Raw genomic sequence first — 24,440 nt, forward strand, 5'->3', positions numbered from 1 at the left:
AATAATAACTATGGTAGTAATTCATTGTGAGGTACTCTGGTATCTGAAGGTAGTAGATCACCTTGACCGGGAGAAGTACTATCATATGAATACTTCACGAAGTTGGCAAGCTAATATGGAAATGTGATTGATTACATAGGTATGTACCTACGTATCTTAGGTACCTTAGTCAATCATCTGTGGCTTGTTTGATGTGGCTCGTGAATGTACTATGTAAATGTTTGCTACTTGAGGTCCTGCCGATGTTTAGCCATCCCGGACGCGTTTGAACAACTGCCATTTTTCAGCCGTACTTCGGTATTACCACAACACTAAGCTCGCTAGCCTGTAACCGGAGCCCCACTTCGTCGAGGGACGCGACTCCTAGTTTATCAAATGAAAATAAATTGTTTACATGCAACAACACGACAACGAGCTAGGACGAGGCTGCTTTTTCCCTGTAACAACCCCCCTCTCTCATCACAAAAGGAGAAATTTCAAAACAACTAGCTTTTCCGTGATATTGACCCCTAACCTTTTTTTTTTTTTTTTTCATGAAATCCCTGTGCAGTTCTGGTCAATTGCGGCGCTCTGTTTATAATTCAACAACGTTGGGTAAATCCTTATCCTCCTTCACGTCATTTACGTCGCGTGTGAACGTATCACACCAAACATATCCATCATGGACTCCGACATTATGGAGGACTCGGCCTTTGACGACTTCGATAACGAGTCAGATGGCTTCTCCCCAGAACCGGTATGAGAAACAATATTCTTGTCTTGTTTTTTATTTATTTTCAATCTAAACAACATACTCATTTTTACCTCTACCTATGCAGTACTGACCTCGCGCTCCTACAGAAACCTAAGGCCAAGGCCCCTGTAAAGAAGGCCGCGGCAAAACCTGCAGCCAAGGCTGCATCAAAAAAAATGGTTCAGACAACCCTAAAGACAACTAAGACTGCTCCTAAGAAACGCTCAAAGCCTGATAGCGACGACGACGGCGATGATGACGATGTCTCGGGTTTCTCCAACACCCCCCCGAGTGCGAAGAAGCAGAAAAAGGCACCCGCCACCAAGAAGTCCAGTGGTCCACCCTTAGGCGAGATCGAGAACGATAGCATGGTGCTCGATGACTCGAAGCCAGCCAAGAAGAAGACGGCTACGGAGACGTACCAGAAGTTGACACAACTCGAGCACATTATCAAGCGACCTGACACATACATTGGCTCTGTTGAGCGTACTGAGCAGCAGATGTGGGTGTTCAATAAGGAGACTAACCAGATGGAACTACGACCCAAGGTTGGCTTCGTGCCCGGTCTTTACAAAATCTTCGACGAAATTCTCGTCAACGCTGCGGACAACAAACAGCGGGACCCAAGCATGACATACATGAAGGTGACGATCAATCGTGAAGAAGGTCAGATCATAGTCGAGAATAACGGAAAAGGTATTCCAGTAGAGATTCACGATAAGGAGAAGGTTTATATTCCGGAACTGGTTTTTGGACACCTCCTTGCCGGTTCCAACTTTGATGACGACGAGAAAAAGACCGTAGGTGGTCGAAACGGTTACGGTGCCAAGCTTTGCAACGTCTTCAGTACAGAGTTCACTCTGGAGTGTCAAGACTCCAAGAATGGAAAACGATACAAGCAGACGTGGAGGGACAACATGGGCAAGATGGACAAGGCAAAGATAACAAGCAGCAAATCTAGCGACTTTGTTCGTGTCAGCTTCAAACCGGATTGGAATAGGTTTGGTATGCCTGAAGGCATCGACGATGATCTTGAGTCGTTGCTTTATCGTCGAGTTTATGATATGGCTGGCACGGTGCGCGGCGTCAAAGTATACATCAACGATACCCACATCAAGCTAGACTTCAAGAAGTACTGCGAAATGTACGCTAAAGCCATTGCTCTCGAGCGAGGTGCCGAAGAGGGTACCGAACCTACCGCTACAGTCATTCTTGAGGACAACAAGGCCCATGCTCGATGGGAGATCGCCTTTGCGGTCTCAGACGGTTCTTTCCAGCAGGTCTCGTTTGTGAACTCTATTGCTACTACCTCCGGTGGTACTCATGTCAATTACATTGCTGACCAAATCTGCGACTCACTTCTGAAGACGTTGAACAAGAAAAAGAAGGGACATGCGTTGAAGGCCAATCATATCCGTAATCACATCTTCATCTTCGTCAACTGTCTAATTACCAACCCTGCCTTCACTTCTCAGACTAAAGAGCAGATGACGACCAAGCTCAGCCAGTTTGGAAGCAAATGCCCTCTGACTGAAGGGTTCCTCAAGAAGATTAGCCAGACGGATGCAATTAACAACATTATCCAATTTGCGGAAGCCAAAGCTGATAAGCTGCTTTCCAAGAGTGATGGCAACAAACGATCAAGAATCAGTAACGCCAAACTAGTCGACGCCAACTTAGCAGGCACCAAGAATGGTTGGCAATGTACTCTGATCTTGACCGAAGGTGATTCCGCCAAAAGTTTAGCTGTGGCTGGCCGTGCCATTCTGGATCCCGATAAGATTGGTGTTTTCCCCCTTCGAGGCAAGATGCTGAACGTTCGTGATGCTTCAATCGACCAGATCATGAAGAACCAAGAAATTCAGAACATCAAACAGTTCCTCGGGCTGAAGCACAAGACGGTTTATACCGATACCAAATCCCTTCGATATGGGCATCTTATGATCATGGCAGATCAGGATCACGATGGTAGCCATATCAAAGGTCTTCTTATCAATTTCCTCCAAGTTCAATACCCCTCCCTTCTCAAGATCCCCGGTTTTTTCCAAGAATTCATCACGCCCATCGTGAAGGTCTGGCAAGGATCAAATCCCAAGAAGCCTTTAAGGCTAAAATCATTCTTCAACCAACCTCAGTATGAGGAATGGAAGGATCAGCACAAGAATGAGTTGAAACGATGGGAGTCGAAGTACTACAAGGGATTGGGTACCAGTGACAATAATGACGCCCAGGTTTATTTCCAAGATCTTGATACCCATTTGAAGACGTTCGATGTGATGCGCCCTCAAGAAGCCGACTTAATCGAGCTCGCTTTCTCCAAGAAGAAGGCGGATGCCCGTAAAGAATGGCTCGGCAACTTCGTACCGGGTACCTACCTCGACCACGCTATCAAGCAGGTCACATACGACGACTTTGTTAACAAGGAGCTAATACTATTCAGTATGGCTGACAACATGCGATCTATTCCCTCGGTTATCGATGGCCTAAAACCTGGCCAGCGAAAGGTCATCTACGCTTGTCTGAAACGAAATCTAACCAAAGACAAGAAGGTCGTCGAGTTGGCTGGTTATGTGTCCGAACAAACATCATACCACCATGGTGAAATATCCTTGCACCAGACTATCATAGGCCTTGCCCAAAACTTCGTCGGCTCCAACAACGTTAACTATCTCGAGCCCAGTGGTAACTTTGGTTCGCGACTTCAAGGTGGTTCCGATGCTGCCAGCCCTCGTTATATCCACACTCGTCTCTCTCCATTCGCCCGCCGCATATTCTCACCTCTGGACGAGCCCAAATTAGAGCATCAAGTCGAAGACGGGAAGAGAATCGAACCGAAGGTCTATGCACCTGTTATCCCTATGATCTTGGTAAACGGCGCGGATGGTATCGGTACTGGTTGGAGTACATCAATCCCGAATTATCACCCGCTAGACATCATTAGAAACATAAAGCGACGTATGGGGCGTATGGATGGCGAAGAAGAAAAGCCTTTCGAGACAATGATCCCCTGGTTCAGAGGTTGGAAGGGTACCGCACAACCCGCCGAGACCCATCGCTATCAGTTCAACGGTATTGTGAGCGTAGACGAGAGGAGGCCCAATGAGGTCATAGTCACCGAACTACCCATCCGCATGTGGACGGATGATTTCAAGGCGAAGCTAGAGGATATAATCCGAGGTGAAAAGGTTCCTTCGTTCATCAAGGACTACAAGGAATTCAACGACCACAACACTGTCCATTTTGAGATTCAGTTGGACGAGAAGCATATGAACCAAGCCTTACAGGAGGGTCTCCTCGAGAAGTTCAAGTTGGTTAAGCAGGTTGCTACATCTAATTTGGTCGCGTTCGACACTCGTGGCATGATCCGCAAGTACGACAAGGTGGAAGATATTCTCGAGGAGTTTTACAACTACCGATTGAATATGTACACTTTGCGAAAGGTAAGTTGATGACATGAAGCCTTTTCGAGTATTATACTAACTTTATTTAGATGCATTGGCTCGGCGTTTACGATGCAGACTTCCGCAAGTTGAAAAACCAGGCCAGATTCATACAAGAGATAATGGATAGCAAGCTCGTGGTATCCCGTAAAAAGAAGCAGGTCATCGTTGAGGAGCTTCGTGAGCGAAAATACGAGGCTTTCCCTAAAGGACAGGATTCCAAGAAGACCAAGTCGGAGGAGGAAGAAGAAGAGGAGGAGAACAATGAGGATGATGCGGTTGACGGCAACACGGATACCTCCGCAAATGACTATGACTACCTTCTTTCAGTACGTTTATATGATTGTCCTAAGCAAACATAGTTTCTAACAGTCTATAGATGCCGATCTGGTCATTTACCCAAGAGCGGCTCGACCGTCTCAAAGAACAGATTACCAAGAAGAAAGCCGAGCGAGATGCACTTGATGCCCTCAGCGAGAAGGATCTCTGGTGTAAAGATTTGGAAGACTTCGAAGAGGTGTGGGAAACCCAAATGCGCCTCGAACAGGAGATTGCTACTGGTATCCGCAGAAAGGGTCGCCGCACATCAAAGAAGATAGGTGCTGGTGGCGCTGGTGGACGGGGTCGCAAGGTAAAGAACGAGGAAGACGACTGGGCCCCGGTAGCCAAGTCGAAGCCGGGTCCTAAAGCTGCAGCCAAACCAAAAGAACCGCCCAAAGAAAAGTCTGTTCAACGTTTTGCGGCCATGTTCAATGGTGGCGCCAAGAAGGACACCACAAGCGGTGGCGGAGCAGAGTCGGACTCGGATCCGTTCTCGGACGATGACTTTGCCAAGCTAAAGAATCCAGCGAAGAAGGAGAAATCAATTACTCAAGACTCGGATGTAGAGATCCAAGAGATCCAACCGGCACCTCGAACCAAACGTACCGCAGCTTCGAAAGCCAAGAGGTTTATCGTAGATGATGACGATGAATCAGAAAGCGATGACGACAAGATGCTTGGTGATGTTGGTGATTTGGTCAAGGGTATTACAAAGGGCAATACCAGTGCATCCGAGAACAAGACTGGGCGACTTAGTTTGTTTTCCATGTCGCGCCCGGATAGCAGCAGCGGCAACAGCACTGGGTTAAAGGTTAAGAGCAAGCCCTCGAAGGTCTTGGACCTAGACGATCATGATGACACCAACTATGAGATGCTGGCTAAACCATCGCCTCACAAGAATAACCGTGGGAATGAGTTAGACAGTTTCCTCTCCGACGACGATTTGCCCCCCGTCTCCAAAGCTTTGAGCAAGGCAAAGCCTTCAAAAGAGGAGCCTAAGCTTAAGCCTCGGTCCAAACCAGCAACTGCTGCTGCAAGCACCAGCGAGCCAGCAGTTAAGGCACGTGGCCGACCTGCTGCAACGAAGACTAAGTCTAAAGAAGATGCGCCTGTGAAGAAAGCGCCAGCGTCCAAGGCTGCGCACTTGTCACCAGCAGCGAAGGCCTATGCTGCCAAGAAAGAGAAGGCGAAGCCAAAGAAGGATGTTTTCGACATGGACGATGATGAAGACGACGATCTCGAAATGGCTGATCCTGACTCTCCCCCGCCGAAACCCGCGGCTCGTGGTAGACCTGGTCGAGCTGCAGCAGCCAAGTCAAAGCCAGTCTATATCATCGACGATGACGATGATGAAGACGAAGACAGCTTACCGCTGGCTAATGACGACGATGACGACGACGACGAACCGAGTGATGAATTCGCCATGGACGACAGCGAGTGATTCTCATAAAAACTAGCTTCACGCACGCTTGTGAATCAAAGCTACCACTCGCAACAGAAGTCAGTTGCAGAATACGGTTATCTCTTCATAAGTGACAATCCTAATTATTTTCATCTTGGTGTCGATGAGGAACGAAGGCGGTGTGGTTCATAAATTTTTGTGACTAACTAGGCGGGAATGGTTTCTCGTTTGAGGGAGGGATGAGGCTGAGGGAGACGATTGATCACGAGGCGTTGGTGGTTTATCTGACTTGGCCGCTCATTGCTGTTTTTGTTGCTTCGCCTTTCCTGATTTATAGCACATCATTTATGTATATGTACACTAATAAGTAGGAAGTGGCATCTTAACAGAATTATTCACGAATATGAGTCTTGAAGAGTGATGTATGTGTGTGTAGTAAGATGCCTTTTTACAAATTTAAAAAATAGCAATGCCGCCATTCTTATTCACTGTAGATGTTTTTACCTTATCCTCCTTTTCTATCGATGCAGATCGCCTATTCGTGTTTCCTAAGGCCTACTTCGTACCATGCACCCAAAGTAGCGTCATTTACTAAGTATATTAAGTTTGCAAATATCCACCTTATATACCTAGGTACCTATGTAAGATCATAATTAGGTAATGAATACACTCACTTTGTAGATACATGTTCAGGTTTAAGTTGCGGCTCGTCTGATAGTGCTGAGCTTTAAGCTTAAAACCTCGCATATAACAAACGCTCAACTCAATTCCCACACGTACATAGATATATATAAAGCTACCTGGTACCTATATATATATATATATATATGGTAGAAGGGCTCAACATTTTAATCTCCTAAGTCAACCGCCAAGAATACGATACTAGAACTAAGTGTCAACCAAGTGGTTAACTACACGTATTGTATACATCTAACTCTTACCTGACATATAGCATGTAGCATATGGCACATAGATATATCACAACGAACAAGTCCCATCGGGAATAAAAAGGGAAATAGTCGAAATTACTATCTTACTAAGCTCAGGTTCACCGCATCGTACCTCTCCTCTGTCTGCACTGGACTGTTCCATTCATACCATCGCAATCCCCGCCACTCATGTAACTAACACAAACAACATTCATCGATGGTACTACTGCTACTGCAAAAGCCATTCTCGTTTCGTTTCATCCGTCCATCCATCCACTCACTCACCCCTACCGACCACTGAAAATACCTGTCGTCCGCCCTAACTAAATCACGTATTCCTTCTCTCGACCGTTTCGTTCTCGTTTCTCTCATTCTTACACCGCCATCCACCGTCCATCAACAACACCACTCCAACGCCCATCACAGTTCAAGGTTTTCGTTCTGTCTGTATGTCTGGTTGAATGCGGCATCGACTTATCGGGTGGGACTAGGACGCCAGTCATCGCAAGAGAACATTGCCAAAGTCGAAAAGAGAAAACCGATTTGTTTAGGTAAATTAAACCGTTAGCCCCCGCGTCAAGAACCAAATCCCGCCTAGAGCGGCCCATTGCCATTGTCAAGGAAAGTCGTAGGCGAAAAAAAAACTATTTGGCCCCCATCCAGGAAGCTTTGGAAAATTCCTCAATGTCTCGTATCTTTCTATGCCATGAGTCATATCAAGTCGCCGTGCCGTGCCAGTCGGATCTTAGAAATAGAGGTGGGTAACAAAATTATGTATCTAGGAGGTGGTCCATCGTCGGTCACGCTGCTTAGAGCTCGTCTAAGCAGTGACCAGAGGCTCCTCCTCATCCTCAGATTCCTCCTCAGAAGATTCCCCCTGCTTGTTCTGGAAGGACTCCTTGGGGGCCTTAGGGAAGTCAGAGTCCTTTAGGTTGGTCTGAGGAGCAGGCTTTGACGCAGCCTTAGTTTGGCCATGGAGAATTTGCTGGGCCTTGGCAGTGTAGTCACCCACGTATTGCTTAGTGAGCTCAGTCGCCTGAGAAGTGTGCTTGCTAGCAACTTCACGTAACTGATGGGTTTGGCTGTTAATCACATCAGAGGCCTGCTTAAGGTAGTGGTCAATGAGTTCCTGGTTGGTTGCGTAGACTAGAGGCACGAAGAATAGGAGCGTAGTGGAGATCAAGGCAAGGCCCCAGTAAGGGACAATCTTAACCAAGTAGTAGGAAAGGAATGCTCCAACAGCAGCCTATCACCGTACTGTTAGTAACATGTACTAGAGTATAGCAAATCCTGCTTATATGGGGACACATACAACAGCTGAGGCGGTGACATTCTCGGCGAATAGGATTCGCTGAAACTCAATAACGAAGAAGTTAAGGAGTTCATGGGCGTCGCCGATCAAGGCGTCAAGTGTCTCTCGGGGAATGGTGTAGTACTTGCGGGGTCGGAACTGGGTAGTAAGACCGTTGCCAAGGACGGCTTTTCCGGCAACTTCAGCAAGGATGGTAACGCCCAAGGCCATGTATGTGAGCTTGAAGGTGTATCGAATGACGTCGAGGTATCTAGCCACGAAGATGGCCGAGACGATAGAAGCGTAGGCGATGGCGGAAGCTCCTATGGCGGCTTATCAGTATGATGGTCCGATAAGAAGAGAGCGGTCTAGAACTTACGAGGGTTGTTCCATGACAAGAGCTCGGAGAAGAACGAATGATAATGGGTCAAAGGTTGACCGGTGGCAGCGACCTGCGAAGGCGTTTGCCGGGCATTGGCTAGGTTAGAAAACTCGGCAGATGTCTTTGCAGTCTGGTCCTTGACGTTCTGGGCCACAGGGCCTAAGATGTTGTCGTTATCAGCCATGATAATTCCCCAAGTAAAAATGTAAGGGAATTAATGATAATGGTTTCACATACCGCTTGCGATCTGGTTGTAGGCAGCTGTAGCATCTACGTCAATAAGCGTTAGCTGCTATGTTATAAACGGACCGACGGGGCCGACGGAGCCGAGGAAGGAAGATGGCTGTTGTGAGATACTGTACACGATAAAGCCAGTTAGCTAGGTGTTCTCCGGAGCGCGGGGGGGAAAAAGAATAATCTTTGGATTGGATAGACTTTACCTTACTGCCTTTCAAAGAGTCAATAGAGCTGCCATTGGCAGTAGGATCATTGGAGGCCATGATGAATGATCTTGGTGATACAAATTGTTATGTTGTTATCGTAGCTAAAGAAGATCAGATGTGTGTTCTATTCGGAATGCCGGATGCCTTTCTGTTCCAAAAATTGTGGGTGAGCTCCAATGTTACTTGGGTCCGAGTGTCAATGGAAAGGGAAGCGAAGCAAATCACGTACCTGTTCTTAAGGTCTGTCGGCGATGTTCTGTATGTTTGTGCTGCTGTTGTTGTTCTTGTTTGGCAAGTTAAGGTGTGAAAGAAAAAAGAGATGTCGAAAGCAACAGAGAGAGATAAGAAAGTCTTTGGGACTTTTTTTCTGCTGCTTGTTTGGTGCGGGAGGGATTTCAGGTTTATTGGTAGGGGAGGTTAGTGGGATTGAACGATCTGGTTGAAGCAAAGGCCAGGCAAATAAAAGGAGTGATTTCATCAAGACTAGCCCAGCGGATCTACTTTACTGCAAATGTGGCTAGTGCGCTGGTCGTTATGACGCCACGCCAGGGACAACATGATGCACCTGCCTGACCGACAAGCACCCACCAACCAAACCATCACCTAAAACCACCCGCCGAACCACTTCTATGAGCAGGTGCTACAGTGACAGCCACACCTAAGGGGAACTCGCGTGCTTCTTGAAGGTTCCTCCTCTACTTAGATACAACGTTTGTACATCTGCGCTACCCATTAGTTGCAGCAGCAAGACGTACCCCGAAGTTGCTACCGTTTGTGATGTCCTTTACAATCCTGTCAAACGTCATGCTTCCGTCCCGTCAAGTCACGAATTTAGAATTGCCAAACACGAGTACTATTGTATATATCACTTGAGCTTTATTAAAATAGACATATGTCTTATCTTGAATACAACATTAATTAACAAGTCCGACACCAACTCTATCAGACATTATAATCAACAACAACTATAAAAAGAAAAAGAAATCGTCGCATTGTTCTATCGTATCTCGTGCAACTCATCTCTAATCCGAAACATCCTTCGGCTTCGGGAAACCAGAGGCCAAAGCCACCCATGTCGTCACTCCGCAATATATAGTCAAAACCTTGCATGTGATTATCCGCTAAGAACACACGACCACCCTTTGTTCCATGCCCAGGTCCATGCCATGACCCAGATCTTCTAGATACTAAATAGAACATAACCCGCCCGACACATCCTATCTCAAAGTGTGATGGAACGCGAATGACGCATTCTACCATGAGCACTCATCATCATGGCTTTGAGATCATGCTTACCTCGACCTCGTCATCACTATGGTAAAACACGGTGCCTAGCGCGACCCGCCTATGTATCTAGGGCCTAGGCTGTCTTTACCTACATGTGGTGGATATCATCGTGCCGTAGTCAAGAAGCTAGCAAGATCTAGATACATAATACATAGGTAGATAGGTATGTTCGAACGCAGCATCTAATGACCTGAGGACTATGTTAAAAGCCAGCTCACGCAAAAACTTAAAGTCCCAAGGGCGACAAGTAGGCAATGCTATATTTGGATATCATGATACTTTTCTTACTGCTAGCCATAAAGCAAAAGCAATCCGCAACATGCCTTTCCAAGCTGCCACTCTTCGGCTCTGCGCGGTGTAGCTATTCTAAGCTCGCGTATACTACCTCAAGCTAGGGAAATGTCGAATAGCAAAAGAAAAAGCCGCCCAGCCAACCCCCGTCTATATACACCGGGCCGGGATAAGTACCTAGTAATTATGATAACTGAGATAAACATAATGTTCCGCCGCCCTACAGATATAGTCTGTCCTGATGAGTCGACATAGAAATGCATATTCTTCTTCCACCCTTCCCTATGATACTCGCTTCTAAGATTAGAAGAGCTGGGCCCAAGACATCCGACATCCACCATCCACCGCGCAGTGCCATGCGCTGTCTGTTCCACCCCTAGTCTCCCACTATCAGATGCTGGACGATCATTTATCGTCGCCAGCCCCAGAAACTACCATTATTAGTGGCAGGTGTCGGTGTCAGTGTCGATGTGGTGGCAGGAGTACTCTTAGTACCGTTGCCTGCTTCTGACACTGTAGCCGTGAACCGCCCAATCATCCCCATTGCAGTCGAGGCCACTGTTGGTGCGGAAGAATCGGCTGGACCAAGCCCGTAAGCCTTTCGTAGGCTTTCGAGCTTCTGCTTGTACTCGTCGGCTTCTTGACGAGCCACTGCTTCGGCAGTTTTAGCTTGTACCAGCTCTAGAATGAGTGCATCATGTTCGCTTGATACGAGTGGCTCCGTTTGCGTCCTTACTAAGGACCCGGAGCGCTGACCAAAGGCCAACTGCGTGTTGGGCGTTGACTTGCTACGTCCGAGCTTGAACTCCCTGAGACCACGGCCAGCCCCGCTACCGGTGGCGCTGTTAGCAGTCAGGTTATTTCCCGACGAAAACCACCCTCCAGACTCTGGCCCGACCGTCTCAGATGAAGCTCGCACACGCATAGTATGGACCTGTCTCTCAAGACGTTGCTTGTCCTGGTGGAGGTTTCGAACGTGAGCGTGACTTTCTCGAAGTTGTTCTCGTAGCGTGCTCGCCTCCTGTCCAAGTTCTTCGATGCGCCGATTGAATTCTAGAGATTTAGACATCTCGATTTTGAGATTATCTTTGGCTCTGGCTAGTTCGTCGCGGAGTTGTGTCTTAGTTAGTACTGACGACTCGGAGCGCTCGCGTCCTTCATTGCAAAAGCGACCCTCGACTGCTTCTAGCAATAGGGACAGCTGACTCTGGGTAGGTGTCTCTCCTCCATCACTTTCATCTTCTGTTTTGTCGTCGACATCCTTATTATCCTCCGTGGTCTGGGTCGTCTCGTTGTTGGCCTTTTCTTTCTTCAATCCGTCCAGCAACGACTTTACAGCCTTCTTGTCCTCATCCCTTTCTTCCCTTTCTTGTTGAAGCTGCGTGGCTAATAGTGCATGGTTTCGTTGCAATTCGCTAAGGGCGGTAAGGAGATCTTCGATCTGAGTGTGCAGATTCCTGTCGGCGGCATTGCGACTGGATTGTTGTTTTGCAACGACTGGTGTTGATTCGCGAATTGACGAGTCGTCAGCATTGGAAGTGGAATCGCGAGAAATAGTAGTAACGTCGGTAGATGCCGAACTAAGGACGCTAGAAGAGCTGGCTTCCATTGAATTCAATGTCGAGGCCAGGCTCTGCTTCGATGCACTTCGGCGCAACATACTTAACGGTCTCAAAGGTGCGGCAAAACCTGGAGAAAGAGTTCCAGATTTCGGGGAGGAGATGCTCGTAGCCCATAAACGACCCAAAAAGCGGGAGGCAGCTGTGGTAACATCGGCCGTTCGCGCGGCATTGGCACTGGCGATCTTTTCCTCGCGATACCCCTGTTCGAGTTGGGCTAATTTCTCTCTCGATACGACCCCAGATAAGCTAACGAAATCATCGACAAATTCATCGGCATTGTAATGATAGCAGTCCCACAAACCACGAGATAAAAGGAGCTGCATGACATCCTCCATCTCAGTACAGGCCAAGATGCGGCTCTTGTTCTTTCGCATAAGTGACAGGGCTACCCGCATGATCGTTTCCGACGCGCCTTCGGCAAATATAACATCGTAGATCCGAAACAGCATTGGCAAGGGGCATGTTACCGCAAAAAATGAGAGGAACCACTGTGAAACGTAGGCCGGATCAACTTGGAGATCCTCTAGATGGTTCGATACTGTGGGTAAATGCTGTTTGAGTAGCTCTCGGAACTGATAGATACGGACATGTAGACCTGACAAATCGGGTAAGAAACACGATCGTAGGTCATAATATTCCATCAGCCTATTTTCAAACATGTTAATTAGCCAAGTCAATTCCCAAGTACAGAATCGGGAAATAAGTAAATCGGAACATAGGTAGGTACTTACCGGACTAAGACGCAGAAAGCTTGACTATCCGGCATATGCATCAGCAGAGGGCCTACTAGGAAAGCAAGGCCTTGACAGTATCCAATCTTCGTATCGTAGAGACTAAAACATTTGAGAACTCTTCCGAGCATTCGCTGACCGTCGCCGTCTGGGTCTCGGAACATATCCACGCCAGGAAAGCTTCTACCCAGGTCCTTGCCGATGATGCCTTCATAAGGACTCGACTCGCCGCTGAGCCTGTCAAATTCCTCCAAGAGATAACTATCGCGGGCGCTCGCCATACTCTGCCACACAACCCCTCGAAGCGGAGGTGGTACTCCTTTTCGAATCTTCTTAGATAGTAAAGTAGGAAGACGGGCAGCGGTCTGCTGATAGTCTTTGACGAGGGCCATGTAGAATTCGAGATCAGTCATCGGTGGGGGAGGGAGAACAGAATATCGTAGAGCCGTGGACGGAGGAGCGTTCACCATGTCCCGCATTTGTGCCATCGATGGTGGTCTCGGCCGGCGGATTGGAGGTTGTTCGACGACCTTGACTTTGACGCTTTTTGGATTCGTAGCGATTTTATTATTCTCTTGTTCGAGTCGTGCCAATAGTAATGCTGTAGACTAAAATGTGAAGAGTCATGTTAGCATCATCGTCGTCGTAAATATCGTCGTAGTAGATCTATCTAGCCTTACTCAGGCCAGTCAACCAGTTCTTTAACTTGGCATGCAACATACATTATCGTCTTGATCTTTGACTTCTTCATCTTCAGTTTTTTGCAATTGGTCCCAATTGACCTCTTCTGTATCCGAGTCTTCCATTAGATCGTCTTCAATTTCCTTCTCTTCTTGTATAGTTGTCGTAGCTTGAATGTCCTTTAGCGGAGATTTAGGACTAGTGGGTGATTTCAAATCATGTACTTGGACATCTTCCATGTCGCCTTCCTCTACTTCCATTACGGGCGGTACACTTGGCGCGGTTGCACTTGTAGGCGTACATTCGTGTCCCCAGATGCTCTTTCTAAAAGGCAAAGGGTTCAACGGAAGGTCCGTATTCACTGATAGAGAAGGCGGCTCCGATAATCGAACCGTCACCATCGAATCGTGTTCCGGCATCCTACGTTCTTCTTTCTCCACGGGCGATTTGGGCGATTTCAGTGCACTTGAATCTGCCAAACTTGGCGCCGTATCGACCGGAGAACTTTCATTTTTCTGCTGGTTCTCAGAATTCCCCTCCATCATGTAGATTCTCGGGTCGAAACGAAGGTGGTCGGTGGTCGGTGGTGACTAGAATGGCCGATCTACACTCCAGTGTCTCTTGTCTCTTGTCTCGAGGGCTTAAGCTGTGATCCCCCCCTTGACCTTAGACCTTAGATTTTCTTTAGTCTCGTATGACGGTGCATCGACAACGGACAGCGCAAAAGCAAATCGAACGGCTTCGAAAAACGGTGAGAGGGTCTAGCGCGAATCGAGGTAACGGCGGTGTATTTTACACGCATTAAGACTCAAAATGGGTTCGTTCAAACAGCTACAGCATCTACCAGCCTTCGGGTGCCGCCCGCCAAGGAAACAGGGGGATTCGGGGACAGAGTGGGCTCGCTTCAGGGATTCGGGGATACAATCAGCTTAGACGTTTCCCTCTTGGGTTTGTCTAGGGTCGAAATCGTTACTTAATACGATGGGTTTGGTCTAGAAGGGGATATTTCAAGTTTATGCAATGGTAATTGCTAGTCTGGCTGTCTAGGTAGGGGCCTGTCAGTTTGCCTGTGGATATAACTAAAGAAAACATCTGATGGTAGTAAGGAGTGGATAGCCTAGGTAGGTAGCTGAACGATTAAACGAGGACTGGAGAATTATGTTATTATGTTATTATGATTATGATTATGATTATTATTAGTTTAGGTAGGGGAATTAGTTAGGGATATAATGAGCGAATGAGAAATAATTCAAGACGAAACAAGATGATATCAATTAAAAGTCTAACAGTAGAAGGAGGGCATTCACAGGCCGAAGGAAGGTAAAGAGGGGGAGGCCCTTAGCTAAGGTCTAACCGTCTAACTAGAACCAATTCCCCTATCACGTTAGGTTACATCCATCCCGTATCATCGGTTTAAATGAGTTACACCAACCTTCGACGCGTTTATCCAATTAGAACCACGAATTGGTCACTAATATGGCCCCGTCCCTGCATTAGCCGCTATTTAAACAATCTATTTGACCCTGGATCCCAACGATCCCCCTGGGTATAAATAGTATAAATAAAATATTCAACTCGCCACTATGAATAAGCCCTATCATATAAATATAAATTATATGAATTACATTCCTACATTCATTGCTTACACGTAGATTCCTTAAGTAGTACCTACTCACCTACTCACCTACTCAAGATATCTACGAAGTACCATCCAACTAATTACCTACATGATATCGGTGGCTGGTTATGGAGATAAAATATGCACGAGCTTGCTTCAATGTGAGAGGCGGTCTAGCATATAATGCACCTTATATATGTAGTATACATACATACCTACATACATGAACCAACCTAAGTCTGCTTGTCTGCGGTCCTACCCCTGTTTTATACATACATAGGTAGAGTTCCAGAAGCGACTTGCTCTGCATGATTGGGTTATCTTAAAGCCGCTTTCTCGCATAATCCCCCGACATTAGCGCATAAACTTCTCCACTCAACCTTCTATCATGTGCCCGCCTTACCTTACTACCACTGTCCACGGAAGCCTGAGGTCAAAACCTAGCAACTATGTATTTAAACCATTGATACGTAAACAAGACTCGATCTTAGTAGGTTACAATGTAAAGCAACAGGTGGGTGGTGGCAAGGGAAAACAGCAGCACTCCCATCGGAGCATGTCATTCATGTAGTACTTATCAAATATAAATAGCAGATGGCATGTATCATAGCCTCTCTATACTTACCTAAGATAGGTAGCCATTATATATATCAAGCCTGCCGTCCGTTCTCCATCACTCAATTCAAATCCGTCCCTAAGTCTTGCCTATAACATTTCGTCTTATTCATACATCTAGCTTTATATGGATATGATATACAAATGCAAGACGATAAAACCTGAAAGATACCTATTTGGCACGAAATTTTAAAAGCTTTGACCTTATGCGAGCTATACAGTGTTTGACTCTGGTATATACCATATCTAACGAAAGTAAAGCAGCATCCCATCCTAAAGAGTAACGCCGACGCCCATAAATGTCTCTTCAAGGTCCCAATATCCACCACGTAGCGTTGATCTTAGCGGGGTATTTTTCTATACAAAGATGCAACGTGACGTAAAATGCCTTCGTAAAAAGAAGCCAGTCCATTCAAGTCTGAAACTTTCAAGGTCCGTATACTATATGCCCTCAAAAGTCGACCTATACTCAACTCTTCTTGAAATCAAATGCTTTTAATCAGGTTAAATCGTCCTATGGCCCGGCTGCTATATTCATGATAGAAGATGGCGGCGCCGAAGTGGCCATCTTTGGAGTCTGTTGCCCCCCTGGGCTAGGTTGACCAGGCGTTCGAGAGCCAGGCTTTATTGCATTCGCTTGTTGAGCGTTCTGTCGTCCAGATGAGGCCGTGATTGTTGGTTCCTTGTTCGGGTCAATGCCTGGGTAAAGAGCCTGAAGCTTTTTATACAATTCTTGGATGTATTTGGCCGTCTCCCTCCGGTCCGGAGCTTCTTGATTCTCTGATCCATCCGGACCCAGCATCATCCTTAACTTGATACTAGTATTGAGTGGTGGTGGTTTTAAGTAACTGGGACACGGCCCAGCTGTGACATTGCCTTTCTTGTCGGCTAATGCCGCCAAATACGTCAAGTTTGTCTGCAGTCTTCGCATACAACTACAATCATAGGTCAGTTTCCGTATCCTGTCTAACACCGTATTCGAACTTACTGGAGGTAGTCTTGTGCCAGCATATCTTCCTCGGTGGGCTTCTTCTCTGGTTCGCTTGCAGTACCATCGGTGCCATTGGCGGACGCCCTCTCCTTTTTCAATATCTGCTGCGTATTTTGTATCTGCATGGCCTCTAACAATAACTCGTTGTTGATCTCCAAAATCACACCAACCCGTTCCTTGTCTCTAGAATCTGGACCGGGGCTTAACGGTGTCGACCCAGATGACGCGTTACTGGGTCCGTTATTTTGAGCTGACGTCGGGAACGTTGGGGTTTGCGGTGTTGGGATATTATTAGGTGGTGGTTGCTGTTGCTGTTGCTGTTGCGGTTGCTGCTGTGGTTGCTGCTGCGCATTGCTCGGCGTGTGGTTTTGAGGCGTGCTATGCGCATTTTGTGGAGTTGACATCGGGTGTTGCTGTGTATTCGGCGCGTTATTCGGAGTTGGAGTGTTCTGACGGGGCTGGTTTTGAAAAGATCGTTGGGGTGTAGGAGTTGACATTCCCGGTGTATTTGCTGGATGCGGGTGCATACGCTGCATCATCTGCTGCTGAGGATTCATCCCAGGATGCATAGGGAAACCAGACATAGGCATGCCGCTCCCCATCGCGTAGTTGGGAGGGATGTTCATCTGGGGCGCGACGGAGCTAGGGACACCAGCACCATAAGGCGAGTTCGTGTATGGCGGTTGGTAGTTAGGCACTGTATAAATTAGCGAATCAACTCATCGGTATAATAAACATTATCGAGTAAGGCGAATAAGCAGTAGTAGCTGTCCCCATGTCTATTGGGCCAGCAAGGGAGCCACAGAAGCACAGAGACTACACGACCACCGGTATCTCCCACACCGGGAGATGATGTGTGAATCTGCTATCAGCCGCCCTAGACAGCAGCATAGAAGATTACGGGGAATAGGATGTGGCTAGGGAGACAAAGAAACCCGACGGCAAGGAAAGGTGCTTACTCGGACCACTAGCCGCGGCCATGTGCGGCATACCGGTATTTTGCATCATTCCTGCAGGGCCAGGACCTGACATCATGTTAGGAGCACCGGGGAAAGCAACGCCGGCCTGCGTACCCATGGGAAACTGCTGATTGTACATCGAGACCTGGTTGGGAGGACCTTGACCGGGCTGCAAATGATGGTTGTGAGAAGCTGAGTGTGGGGCGCCGCCATTGTATTGTGATCCCGCAGGAGGAATGGCATTGGGAAGGCCATAGTTGCTTGCGTACATGGCTCACGATAGGCTAGCACCACGGCTGGCACAGCTGGCAGGGCTGGGCGGCGCGGGCGTGACGTGGGCGAGGGCAGATCTGGGACGGGACTCGTTGGGGCTCAGATTTGTTCACCACAACAAGCGAATATGGTGTGTCGCGCGTTTGTGTGGGGTGCGTCCGAAAATAGCAAGGGTGTATGACGATGAAGTGCCAGCTATGCACCCCGAAACCCTCACCCGAGCCAAACAACGAGACTTTGGTGTCACTTTACTAAACGTTAAACCTTGAGCCAAACTGCTTCAGGCCTATAGCGGTAATCCTTTCTTTTCCAATCGATTGGTTTGGGATGAACGGCGTTGACTTGGGACCGAATTAATTACCCAATTCGAAAACCGCAAAGGGGGTGTACAACGCGATTCCAACGTATGTATCAATGTATGTATTGTACCTTAATCGGCGAGAGACAGGCACAACGCATCAGTAGGTACCTTGAAAGATACCTAGAGATATTGTATAGATGTAGTAGATGAAGTAGATGTAGGCCCGAATAGTTCTGATGTACCTATATTGTACCAAAGCAACTGTACCGTGCGTATAGGGCAGGAAAAGGCTAACGCCAACTAAGTTCAGCTTTCTCCTTTCCAGAACAGACGTTCTCCGACGTTCGTTTCCTTCGTGTGTAGTATTGTCTAAGACGAGAGCCAAGGATTCGTTATGAGGATGAGCCAAAAAGCTAAGACAGGTAATAAGAGCGGGACCACAGTTCTGCGTAATAGGCGTGTGGGATGGTGCTAATTCGCCAATCTGCAAATATCAACAGTTCCCGCGTGGGCCAGCTAGGCTGCCAGGACCAGTAGCCAGGACCCCAGGTTGTGAAAAGACTGTATCGTGTGTAGGTACCTCTTTGGGTCAGGTATTTTGGGTCAGGTATGTACGTACTGCGTACACCAGGCACCAGGCACCAGATGTATCGAAGGCCCTAACGCCTGATCTTGGAGGAGCCAAGAGGGCGCGACTAAAGAAACTACTAGTAAAGGTTTGGTAGGGGGGAAAAGGCTGTGACAGGACGGCCCTATGCAGTTGTAACAAGGATTTGGCTGTGGGACGTATGTATGGCACTGCGGGATGGAAGATGCGTCAGATTGATGGATGCTTGTGTTCCCATCAGGCTATCAGAAAAAATAAAGCGAGGGTTCGTTCGGGGGTATTGTGATCTGTACCTCTTCGTAGGTAGCAATCAATAAATTTGGGCAGATTTGGGGCACACAGGGCCGGTGGGTGCGTCCGAAAGATTTGTGACTGGAAGATATGCGAGAAATAAGCGGGAAATCAGGGAAGATAGAAAGCAAATGGAAAACGCCTTCTAGAAAGGTGCAGGTGCTAATCCGTACTCCACTCCCTGCGGCAATTACCTCTGTGCAATTAACTTTGTGCAATTACCTGTCACAGACCAGCTAGGCATATGGAAGTGGGGGCCACTAATTGTGCTTATCTGTGCGTACCCCGGTATAATCCACTTTTTATATATGCGTCTTATCCTAATTCAACCATCGACTTGCTCGCATACTCCTACCTAACTAGATACTAACTTTATCTTTTTATACGACGGCCACTATCCGATACAAACTATTGGCAACGGTTTTCGTCCTAGCAGACCTTATGCTAGAGTCTAATTCGATATCCCAAGTCATCTCAAGCTGGTTCAGCAAGCAATGTTCCAGAGACCAAGGACGGATGAAGTTATATCAAATTGTGACGAGTCATGAATCATGATCAACTCTATATACTATGGAGTCGTGGATTATTTCTCTAGGATGAACCACAAGAAACATATCTGGACAGATACTACCCAAAGACGAACTCCTTCCAGTTCCTACCCAGTTTTTCAAGCCCCTCGCGCAGTTCCCATCCCTTGACCTTACATATCTTCCTGCATACTTGTTCTAGATACTGGTCCATCTGTTCACCTGCCGTGTGTAGATCACTCTCAACCAATATACGATCATCAGGGACGGCACGAATTGCCTCCTCGGCTTTGTCTCCACCTCCCGTGCTCCAATTTATCACGATTGAGAACGAAAAGAAAACTTTTGCTGGTACCGAGGGATGAAGATATTGCCTAACAACATCAACAGGACCACTGAAAGAATGCATACAAATCCGCGGGGGGTAAGGCTTCGGTCCCTGCTTAATACGACCCTGTTTCGCTGCCCTTTCTTTTCTTCTGTTGATAAACGTGGCATAATCTTCATCTTCATCTGAAGATGAACTGGAGAAATCTTCCGCCCCTTCAGCAACCTGTTTCCTCTCTCTTCTCGATGTTACTGGTCTTTCGTGTCCTTTCCAGAGTTTGGATATGGTGTCATAAACCACACCATGTGCCTGAACTCCGTGGACACTTACTGCACGGTCCATCTCACCTGCGAGCCGCAGCTGGGCTTCGAGAATTGCAGCCTGGTGGGTTATCTGCACTCGGTAAGGGCTAAGTGTTCTGCCTTCGCGGCCGCCGGGCGTAAGACCTGCATCGCGTTGAACTTCGTGGGTCGACGTCAAGCTTTGGGGAAGCCGAAATGCTTTATCTAAGCCGATTTCACCGACGAGGGCAAGAGGATGTTGTTCCAGGCGGGACTTGGTCTCCCGCAGAAATTCGGAAAGGGGCTGCGGCTCTGGAAGACCCTCGCTAAAGGATACATCTTTTGATGAAGGTGACGGGGTTAACACTTTATCGTAGTGTGAGATTTTGCCAGATGGTGTTCCATCATAGGTTAGGCTAGCAGAGAGGTCGTCGTAGAATTGGTAAGAAAACCACGGGTGCCAACCAAAACAAGGAACTAAACGGTCTTCCGTGGAAGACGACAAGACAAACGAGTCCGAGTCTTTAACGCCATGCTTAGAGGCCACATTGGCTACGAGGTCTTGATCTTGGGATCGTGTGGACATAACGGTCAGAGCACGTGCTTTCATGTCCGGTATGCTTGCTATCGACGTCATCGTGTCGGTTGGATGACAGTGAGCGTCGAAGACTCCGACGTCCCAGGGGAAAGGTTCGGAGACATCCGATCCATCGTGCACTAATAGTTCCGAAGTAGCAGATAGCCCTTCCTCGCCTAAATGTTGACACATCGCTTAGGTAGCCAACCTTGAGGAGCTGTTCAACGTCTTTTGGTTCCTAGCTTAGTAAACTAGACCTCTAACATGCAATTACGTTTGAGGGATCCTTCGCAGCGAAGGAGCTAAAGCACCTAAACAAATGGACCAAGATAACGAGGGAACCCCCGATATCGTAATCTAAGCCAGAATGATGTCCGAATTTTGCCGTCAGCAATAGGTATTTGTGTCCTTAGATGGCCAAATTTGAGATTTGACGTTCGCGTATCGAGAAGCCCATAGATTTAAACTTCAAACCAACCGTTAGTAATCCCGCTATTGTTTATAGACCTGGATTTAGAGCCTCAGGGGCATCATCTTGGTGATAAGAAGTAATGGAACAGCAAGGAGCATATCTTGTAGCTGTGGTAGCTGTGACTCACATGCAGATGATTCAGATAGTAAGCAGGGTACTATCTAGAAACGTAGCACAAGAATTAAAAGACTGATTCGAGATACGGTTTTCGTGCAAGCCTGGGCTGATCTAGTACGATTAGCTCTGATAACATCTGACAGCTGGTTGTGCCTTGATCCCAAAAACATTCAATTGATGAATTATTTGAGGGGTTCTATTTTAGGTCTCGTGACGTCAGGTAAGATTGCCACCTTATCCCGTCTATGATAGGGTAGGTACTGTATAGCACGCATACTTATGTTATGTGCATACAACATGCATATACTAATCCTATCCACAGCTCCGTAAAGCCGGGGCGGAATGGGGTTCTAGCCGGAAAGGCATCGCGGATTAGTGCCGATCAATTGCCTAGACAATGTAAATTATTGGAGGAATTATATTCTTTTGCCTTATCAAATAGACGAGTATGCGCCGTAGACGTATTTATAGAGTCATGAGCATACACTTATTTCGTTAATAGTATTTGGTTTATACTTTTTGGCACTTTAGTGTTATCAGTTATCAGTTATCAGATTTTTAAGTCGCCCCCCCCGAAGCAATTACATACATTAATGTAGAAAGTTCAATGTTCCAATAGAGACTAAAGTATTCAAGTACCTTACTAAAACACACCTTAACTGGACACTTGGCATGTGAAAGTTGTTTGCCCTCATACCTACCTACCTACATGTAACTTACGGCAAGCAGTTCATAATCGAAAGTTTCCGTGCTACAACCACGATCGAGACTACATCCCGAATAGAGTGTCTTAGTCTCGAGTTTCTTCATGTCTTATTACATACATGTATTCTCCATCGCTCCCCCATTCTCCTCATCTGTATTACCCTCCGCCGGCACTCATCCTGATCCTTTTCTTTTTTTTCCCTATCAAGTTTTCTAGCTCGCCCCCAGCGCTGACATATGCGCCACCGCACATAAGATATTTGGATTACTCTAAATCGCAATAACAATGTGATCCAAGAAATTCTTCAGCTCGTTAATCATCGCTCAAGTGACGCGAACAATTCCGCCAGATACAGTTCGCAGTACGTTTCCACATGGCGGTCTTCAGTCCACTACAATTCTTCATCTTCCCATTCCTCTTCTTCGTTGCCCTTCCGCTTGCCCTCTGCGCCGGCTTCACGACCATCTTAGCATTCATGGTCTTGTTCTTACGCCTATTCCTCGTATATTTCGACGTCGGGCTCGAGACTTTGCGATATCTGTTGGTAGGCCATCCCGCACATCGGCGGACTCCTTCCGGTACCCCGCCACACTCGCTAGAATCCTCCCCACCATCTTCGCCCGAAGCGCGGCATAGGCGCCGACGCAGCAAGATGCAAGGCAGCTTTAGTAGCGGTTCTGCCACGCCTATTGGTGGCTTCGATGGTCTTGCCTTGACACCCACTACTGGGCTCGAAAGGGACTTCGAGGGTGTGGGAGGATGGAGATTAGATGGTGTAGATATCGATGCTGATGCCACGGACCAACAGTGGTACAGTCTTAACTCGCGGCTCGAACTTCCGGACCGTCGCCATCGTTCTAGATCACATAGCGGAGGTGCTGTGTTGCCAGGAAATAGCGGGCTAGGCCTTTACATGGAGGGCGCGAATGCGTCGACGGCCTATAATCCGGAAGGACTAAGAATGTATGCATCGCCCAACAGCTCAAGATCAAGAACACCAACAAGTAGTAGGCCACGTAGCTTCACCAAGGTCGACGATAACGAATATTTCTCCATAGTAGAAAGGAAGCATGCCAAAAGTGGTCGGTGTTAAGAATAACGAGGATACAACACGTTCGAGAGTTATTAACAAAAGGCTTTACCAGAGATAATTGGTTTATATAAAGATTGCCTTGCTGGATAGAAAGGGTTGGCGTTGCGTAAAAATCTTTTACGTATGGGTTCGTGGGGGGCGAGTCAGGAGTGCGGTTTCAAGATCAGAAGTTATGGACAACAGGTTTGATCTTGATTTAGGTATCTGACAAAAGTGGGATCCGGCGCTTGTTTGTATCACAACTCAAATATGTTTTATAAGTGAATTGGTATGTGTATAAGACTCGAGATAACCTTGTGGTATTTCAATAACCAAAAACGCCCAACACCGTGCGGTAACTTTCAAAATGCTCATCCCACATAAGCCCCCCTGAGTTGGAGACTTGGCGAAAGCTCTAACCCTAGAGCGTTTGCCAAAAATAATTAGCGTAGAAGAAGCGCGAGAACTTCTTGTCCATATTTATAACATGAACATCGCCCTTGCGATCGTTACGCACAATGGCTCTGGAGAACTCGCCGTCCTTTTCATCTCGCTCTAGATCGATTCCTAGACTCCGATACACCTTCAAGCGTAGCAATACCTCGTCATCGACCGGGTCCCTTCTCTTTGCTGCGTCTTCCGGCGATCCTTCTAGTCCCTGTAATTCTAATTCCTGCAAACGCGCTGCTAGATCGGCCTGTTGGGAAGATAGACGCTCTGCTTCCATCTCTAAATCGGAGACTGCTTTCGCGATGCGGAATTTCTGGGTATCGAGGCGCGAGATCTCGGACGCGTGTGCGGATGACGAGTGCGCTGATGTGAGCTCTTCATGTTGTGCCTGGAGTGTGTTGAGGGAACGGCCAAGTTCTAATTTGTTTATGTTAATATGAATTCAACGATTAATCAGATGATAGTAGTATCATACTCTTTAGCGAGGTTTCAGCTTCTTTGATTCGAAGCTCTCGCGCTTGATTTAATGTGGATAGAGAGTCGCTGATGCGCGAAACAGCGAGCTTATCGGGGCCGATATTGAAATTGTTGATTGTATGGTGGATGAGCTGGATAGTGTCAGTAATTTGAATTTGAGATAGAGCAAGAAAGGTATTTCATTACAGTAGCAGGGTCCTCGTCTAGAAGCATCGTGACTGTGTA

At 47.2% G+C, this 24,440-nt stretch overlaps 7 protein-coding genes across 7 annotated transcripts; 2 read left to right on the top strand and 5 right to left on the bottom strand.

Moving 5' to 3' along the window:
- The first annotated feature begins 269 nt into the window (after positions 1-269).
- F4817DRAFT_335382 (type II DNA topoisomerase) lies at positions 270-6,298 on the top strand. Its single transcript, XM_049303013.1, has 4 exons — positions 270-736; positions 841-4,173; positions 4,224-4,502; positions 4,553-6,298. The coding sequence occupies exons 1-4, from the start codon at positions 662-664 to the stop codon at positions 5,933-5,935; spliced, it is 5,070 nt and encodes a 1,689-aa protein (XP_049159666.1). The 5' UTR covers positions 270-661; the 3' UTR covers positions 5,936-6,298.
- Positions 6,299-7,645: 1,347 nt separating this feature from the next.
- F4817DRAFT_358265 (Reticulon-domain-containing protein) lies at positions 7,646-8,682 on the bottom strand (the record flags this gene model as incomplete). The annotated part of the gene is made up of 3 exons (XM_049306005.1): positions 7,646-8,071; positions 8,138-8,439; positions 8,496-8,682. 3 exons carry the CDS (start codon positions 8,680-8,682, stop codon positions 7,646-7,648), a joined length of 915 nt encoding a protein of 304 aa, XP_049159667.1.
- Positions 8,683-10,928: 2,246 nt separating this feature from the next.
- On the bottom strand, positions 10,929-13,972 carry F4817DRAFT_358266 (rab-GTPase-TBC domain-containing protein; the record flags this gene model as incomplete). Its single annotated transcript, XM_049306006.1, has 3 exons — positions 10,929-12,786; positions 12,873-13,480; positions 13,595-13,972. The coding sequence occupies 3 exons, from the start codon at positions 13,970-13,972 to the stop codon at positions 10,929-10,931; spliced, it is 2,844 nt and encodes a 947-aa protein (XP_049159668.1).
- A 2,207-nt stretch (positions 13,973-16,179) lies between these two features.
- Positions 16,180-18,580, bottom strand: F4817DRAFT_87405 (uncharacterized protein). Its single transcript, XM_049307995.1, has 3 exons — positions 17,737-18,580; positions 16,775-17,474; positions 16,180-16,721 (listed from the first exon to the last, which is right to left on the bottom strand). The coding sequence occupies exons 1-3, from the start codon at positions 18,005-18,007 to the stop codon at positions 16,301-16,303; spliced, it is 1,392 nt and encodes a 463-aa protein (XP_049159669.1). The 5' UTR covers positions 18,008-18,580; the 3' UTR covers positions 16,180-16,300.
- A 1,255-nt stretch (positions 18,581-19,835) lies between these two features.
- Positions 19,836-21,113, bottom strand: F4817DRAFT_358268 (Cut9-interacting protein scn1; the record flags this gene model as incomplete). Its single annotated transcript, XM_049306007.1, has 1 exon — positions 19,836-21,113. The coding sequence occupies one exon, from the start codon at positions 21,111-21,113 to the stop codon at positions 19,836-19,838; it is 1,278 nt and encodes a 425-aa protein (XP_049159670.1).
- Positions 21,114-22,047: 934 nt separating this feature from the next.
- F4817DRAFT_87430 (uncharacterized protein) lies at positions 22,048-23,557 on the top strand. The gene has a single exon (XM_049307996.1). The coding sequence runs from the start codon at positions 22,590-22,592 to the stop codon at positions 23,307-23,309; it is 720 nt and encodes a 239-aa protein (XP_049159671.1). The 5' UTR covers positions 22,048-22,589; the 3' UTR covers positions 23,310-23,557.
- A 152-nt stretch (positions 23,558-23,709) lies between these two features.
- F4817DRAFT_315182 (Spc24-domain-containing protein) lies at positions 23,710-24,428 on the bottom strand (the record flags this gene model as incomplete). The annotated part of the gene is made up of 3 exons (XM_049300502.1): positions 23,710-24,155; positions 24,214-24,346; positions 24,402-24,428. 3 exons carry the CDS (start codon positions 24,426-24,428, stop codon positions 23,710-23,712), a joined length of 606 nt encoding a protein of 201 aa, XP_049159672.1.
- Between the last annotated feature and the right edge of the window lie 12 nt (positions 24,429-24,440).

Source organism: Daldinia loculata, assembly GCF_022478755.1.
Source record: "Daldinia loculata strain CBS 113971 unplaced genomic scaffold F4817scaffold_20, whole genome shotgun sequence".
Classification (NCBI taxonomy): domain Eukaryota; kingdom Fungi; phylum Ascomycota; class Sordariomycetes; order Xylariales; family Hypoxylaceae; genus Daldinia; species Daldinia loculata.